The sequence below is a fragment of the Perkinsus marinus genome (assembly GCF_000006405.1).
Source record: "Perkinsus marinus ATCC 50983 genomic scaffold scf_1104296936966, whole genome shotgun sequence".
Taxonomy (NCBI): domain Eukaryota; phylum Perkinsozoa; order Perkinsida; family Perkinsidae; genus Perkinsus; species Perkinsus marinus.
Window position 1 is genome coordinate 213,542 of NW_003213976.1, and position 5,777 is coordinate 219,318.

The following is a 5,777-nucleotide window of genomic DNA, read 5'->3' on the forward strand; positions in this document are numbered from 1 at the left end:
TTCACCGTGAATAATATCATCGACAGCTTGGGCTCGTAACGTGGGTTTAGTCCCGATTGAGCGGAGCGATGGGGAACTCCATTCGTGCTCATCAAAAGCGCGCAGTGCCGTGTGGGGCGGGCATCTTCCCTTGAATGCCAGTTACACCGTTTGTCTTCCCGGGGAATCCGATGTTCCCTGAAGACGAGCTCGGGAAGGAGGGGGGGTTCAACCAACTGGAACAGTCTTACGAGGATGACGACTCAGATGATATGAGCGTGAGTATCCAAGTCCGCGCTGTGTCTTGGACTAAGGTGAGCCTCACAATCGGCTACGACCCGTAGGGATGCCTCTTTCAGGTAGCACTGGAACTTACGATGGGGTCATCATCTGAACAGCCGAGCAGTAGCGACGGAGCGAGCTGATGAGCATCCTGGGGGGGATGACTGATAGAGTATGACCCGGTCAGTAGGCTGGTGTTGCGGCACTAGGCTTCCTTCATATAAGTGATCATCTGCAACAGACTGGAGCATAGGTAACCTATGATAGGTTCCATCTGTTACCAACGTGCTGGACTTGAATTATGTTCCTGGCCAATTTCAACACTCCGATTTCGGTTCGAGTCATGGCCAACTAGTGTGGTTTAATGAGGTCGTCTCGGTGAGCTATCGTCTCCTTCAGAACGTCTCAAGCGAGAGTATGGAGTTGGGGGACATCCTCCAAAGGGACATATGGACAGGACCATTGAGCTACTCCGTTTGGCAAAATGAGAAAGCGATGGATTCATCACAATGAGGAAGGTGATTTCTACCAGATGCTGCCCCGACACAACAATTAGTCGCTGAAAGATGGGCTTCTTGGGAACTCTGATGCACAATAAACCGATGTTATTATTTGTGAGTCCCGTGGGAACCCGAAGATGCAGCGGTCGTTGGCATGGGATTGAGTGCACTACCTCTCAATTCAGGGTTTCAATATATATGAAACATGTCTTTTTGCTTCCAGAGTGGCCCATTGGACCAGGTGCAGACCGTACGGATATCATGTGCTGTCATAAGCTGTATTCACGGTCTGAAAGAATTCCATCACCGAGAGCAAATTGGACAAACCGACTGTCACGCGTTACTCATCAATGCATTGCTTCGATCGGAGCCGACCCCCGGCGAACTCATCAAATGCATTGCGACGGTCTGGTCGGAATCTAGAGCAGCTTACGAATCTGCCTCATTCCATTTCCTGCTGCCCGGGATGTCCCCATTGAGAGCGGGTATTGCGGAGGACCGGTATAGACTCGGTCAGACGTGCACCCAATGCTACCGACTACATCTGGCGCTGGAGGAGCTGGTTGAGGACCTCAACTTGAGGTCCTCAAACTGTTCGCCTCGGTCTTGGGAGGTGGAACGACATTTAGAGGCGGCCCAGTAGTTGGCGGTTCAGGTCCATCGCCAAAATCCGATGGAGTCTCCATCATGGAGATATATCCTCCTTTGCATCATTGGGATATGCGAATATACTGTCACCAGTCAGCGACAATCCTACGATGAGGTTGATAGGAGCTAGCGCTGTTGGCCTCTTCCCTGCCTCAACGGTGAACGAGAATTCCCACCGACAGCGACTAGAGTTGTGAGTCTATCCTTCCCTCTATTCTGTCCCGGTCAGTTGATGTTAGGAAGGATATGGTCGAGCCGGAGGAAGTCCACATGAAAACGAGATTTTCCTAGAGGCAATTTGTCTCTCACGATAGGCGTTCACGAAGCTTGGCTTCCCACCTGGCGGGCCAGCGTTATCGAGAGCTCGATTTGTGGCTATCCTTGAGAAGCTGTGCGCCGATACCAACAGCGCCAGAGTTGTTCGTTACGATCTGTTCAAGGCGGAGGTGTGGCGATTGACGAGAGAACAACATCGCCTCAGTGAGGTTCGACTCAACCACGCGGTTTAATACAGTTATGATGTTGCTCAGGTCCGTCCCCTGCTGCCGTTCTCGGAGGCTGAGATAGTAAAGTACCGAGAGGCTTCCGAGGACTGTGAGCATGAGCACACTGGTCGTGTTAGCCTCGCTGAGCTCAGGCTTGCACTGAAAGATATCATAGCGTAGCTTGGGCGGCAAGGCTGTTTTCAATTTTGACCTTCGCAACGATGATTGATGAGGTTGTGTGTAGATCATTCGCCGATGTCACTGAGAATGAGCATGAGTGCACAGAAGGAGCGGACCGGGATGACTTCTCGAGAGAGGTAGGGCTACGTCTTTGGTCAGGCTGGACTGTTCATGTGTGGTGACACTGATGGTGACAGGTCTTTGGTGATGGGCTAGAGTCGGCTTTTGGAGATAATGATGGAGATGTTGATTTCGCGTCTTTCATTATCTTGGCGAGGCATATGAAAATGGGCTGCAGTTCAAACTGGATTATGGTGCTATTCTGTTAGCGATATCCTTAAAACTGACAGCAACATCAAGAACATCTTGATGTTGCAAATCTCCATGCTGCTGTCTCCACTCAGCTGGTGATGTTGTGTCAAGTGAAGCACTGTCGCGTGGGAATCAGCAGGTTATAATCCTGTTACATTATCCCGTATGGCACTCTATTGAACTTGGCCCTGGTGTACGATCCTGTGGGCTCTCTCTGATAGAAGAGCTGGAAACCAGAGTAGGAGAAGTGTGGGGGTGTATTGCTCGACTCGGATCTCCCTGTCATAAATCTTTTTGTATTTGTTAGTCTGTTGCAGCGTTTCCGGCAAGCTTGTGAGGAGATTGTCGTAAAAGCAGGAACGTGGTGGGGTAGTTGGAGTACTTATACGAGTATCTCGAATAGCCACTGATGTGCCGGTGTATCGGCAGTGCTCCTACTCCAGAGGCAATAGTATTACCTCTGGGGTAGGAGCCTTACTGTAATGTAGTATGACCAGGGGTATTACTGGAATACCCCTGATCATACTACAAGAGTGGCTCGAAAATTTGATCATAGAGTATCAAGGTAGTAAAATTCTCGCACCGCTTCGCCTGGCGTAGTAAACACAACAGTCACTTAGTTTAGAGCAGGGTTGAGTTTTCAGTCACTCAGTCACTCTGAGTGACTCACTCACCTGGCAGTGCATTAGCATCTGAAGGCATTACCTTCAAGGCAACGAGCTGGTGACTTTGGTAGCTCAGCTACAATGCCTCTTTGGGCTAGCCGTTACCAGCCTCCCCCGTAGGAAGGTTAAAAAAATTGGTGGAAACAAACCGTGCCTACAACCAATACATTAATAAAGTGTAGTAGAAAAAGACAGAAAGACTTCACATCTTAGATTCTAGCTTGATGTACTCAGTCGTGACGTACTCACTCTTGTTCATAGCGTCACACAGACCAGGGGGACAGGATAGTTGTGCCAAAAGAGTGCTTCGCACTCCCCGTACTTGTGGGGCTCCACTGAGACGCATTTTACGTCTGTTAATGGATTAACTCCGGTAATACGACCACCACTTGCTATCAGATGGCCAGTGACAGTTTGCCATAAACGCTATCATCGTGATTATGTTGTGGTGATACTCTTCACAAGGGAGTGTTTCCTGTTCTCTGTGCACAGTGTTTGTACTTTGTGATCGTGCATAGGGAGAATTGCTTTCCATGTACTTAGGACAACGAGTAGGGGGTAAGATGTGCTCAATACAGAATTGATACACCTTGTCGGCACAGTGAGGTAGCGATGAGAGGACTCCTCCCGGAGGAGGTCCACAGAGATTATAGGAGTCATAAATGAGCATAGTATCACCATGAGCGGCTCACCAATTATGCCGCGGGTGTGTTTCCTAAGAATAAGTTTACAGTATTTATCGAGAAAGGTCAACGACGGACAGACTGTCTTATGTAGGAATAGGATTGAACTGACTCGTAGCGCACGCCCGGAGCTAGTGAACTGAAGCAGGAGCAGTGCTTTGCGATATCTTCTCGCCCCTTACTGCTCGATCCTTCGTCATGACGTCGAAGGGCTCGGTCACTGACTGTCTGTGTGGCTACCCTATTGTAGCGAGGTTTGCAGCGGCGCCTAGGAATTGTGGCACTTGAGCTTCCTAGATTCTCCTAGAATTTTCTAGACTCTTCCAATCAACTGGTATCAATGTCGGCAACGGAACAGCAATACAATTGTCTCCCGGTCAGTATGAATATACGACACATGTGATGACCGCGTTGCGATTAGACTATCACGGTATTGATAGTCTATCAATACCCGGTGATAGTATCACCCGGTATTCGTCCTCTTGCTGAACTAGAAAACGCAATAACAAACTCGTTGGACAATACCAAACAGATCCGTTGTTGATATCTCGGATTAGATGCGATCGGCAACATTCTTTGAGTTGCCAGTAAAGCTGGGCTTAAGAGTTGAATAAAAGGCAGAGGGATGAGTGAACAATATGCGATAGAATTCCCTATCGAGTGTGAAGTCAAGTGTGAGCAGCTCGAGCCTTTTAGCGTCTCAAAATGGGATAATCGATCGCCATATTGACAGCTTTTAGCGGGTTCAGAGCTCCAGCATGCGCCTTGATGGGACTCGAAGAGCTATTGAACCGATCAACGTTGTGGGTGAGCATCCCAGCAACGTACTTTGGCTTAACGCCAATAGAAAGCAAGATCGCGGCTGCTCCAGAGACAATAGGACAGGCGAAAGATGTGCCCGAGGAAAATCTGTCAGCACCGGTGTAGATTCCAGAGCCATAGGCAGCTATATCGACGTTATCACCGTAGTTGCTAAAACCAGCCATTTCAAGAGTGTCCTGGTTCCTGAGAGCACCCACACAGATCACGCGTTGTAGTAGGCAGGGATAGAATGTGTCAGCCCGCTTCCCATTGTTACCAGCGGAGGCGACAACAATGATATTCTGGTCAGTTGCTGCTTTGAACGCCTTGCCCAGGACCATGTCGCCGTAGCTCTTTGATATGAATTCTCCCACTGAGATTGATACGACATCGACTCCAATATCGACGGCCATATCCATGGCTTCAGCCAGATGTGCCCAGCTACCAGTACCATCCTCTCCCTGGGTTTTTAACGACACCAAACGTACATTGGACGCCATTCCGGCCATATCGTTGCTATTGTTCTTCCTGGCCGCGATGAGTCTGGCACACTTCTGACCATGCTGGTGGACCGATGTTAAGTTTGAGGAGTCGTCCACGAAGTTCCAGCCACCATCGATGGATCCACCACTCTTCTTACGAAAGGTACCCCGATAAGGAGCGATCTCAGGATCGCTGAAGTTGAGGCCGGTGTCCATAACGGCTACGTTGACGGTCTGCCTCACATAGGGCGCAGATAATCTCCACACTTCTTCCATGTTCATCCGCTTGAATGCCCTTTGCCTGGAAGCATTGGGGTCATTCACGCCGAGGTCTTCGCTGGTCCCTTCTTTAGTGGCGAAGTTAGGAGAGCATTCACAGTCCAGACCGGAGAGTTTGGAGGCCGCCTCCTTCAAGTAGGCACAAAGATCGTCGGAGCTCACTGTGTCCTCGGAAGTAGCAACCACCTGCAAGCCCGAGGACTTCAAAGTCTTGATAGTTGCCGTCTTCAGGAAGGCGGCCATTCCAGGCTTGAGCGCGACCTTGGCATCTTCGAGACGCTTTGGGACATCCCGAACGTCGACGAAAGCATCGGCGGAGGTGACCGATACGATAGTCTTGCTGTCATAAACGTTTGTGGAGGTCGATGCGGCTATGAGCGGAACAAAGGACAGGAGCTTCATCGCTTCGAATACAGTAACAAGAAACTGTTATGGTGACCCCGTTGAGTTATGATGGCTCCACCTACGAACTTCGCGTCAC

General features: G+C 49.7%; 2 protein-coding genes across 2 annotated transcripts; one reads left to right on the forward strand and one right to left on the reverse strand.

Annotated features, from left to right (window-relative positions):
• Positions 1-134: 134 nt before the first annotated feature.
• On the forward strand, positions 135-2,290 carry Pmar_PMAR018815 (hypothetical protein; the record flags this gene model as incomplete). The annotated part of the gene is made up of 6 exons (XM_002783618.1): positions 135-293; positions 529-639; positions 1,724-1,855; positions 1,940-2,070; positions 2,139-2,211; positions 2,234-2,290. The coding sequence occupies 6 exons, from the start codon at positions 135-137 to the stop codon at positions 2,288-2,290; spliced, it is 663 nt and encodes a 220-aa protein (XP_002783664.1).
• Positions 2,291-4,426: 2,136 nt separating this feature from the next.
• Positions 4,427-5,698, reverse strand: Pmar_PMAR018816 (Thermitase, putative; the record flags this gene model as incomplete). Its single annotated transcript, XM_002783619.1, has 1 exon — positions 4,427-5,698. The coding sequence occupies one exon, from the start codon at positions 5,696-5,698 to the stop codon at positions 4,427-4,429; it is 1,272 nt and encodes a 423-aa protein (XP_002783665.1).
• Between the last annotated feature and the right edge of the window lie 79 nt (positions 5,699-5,777).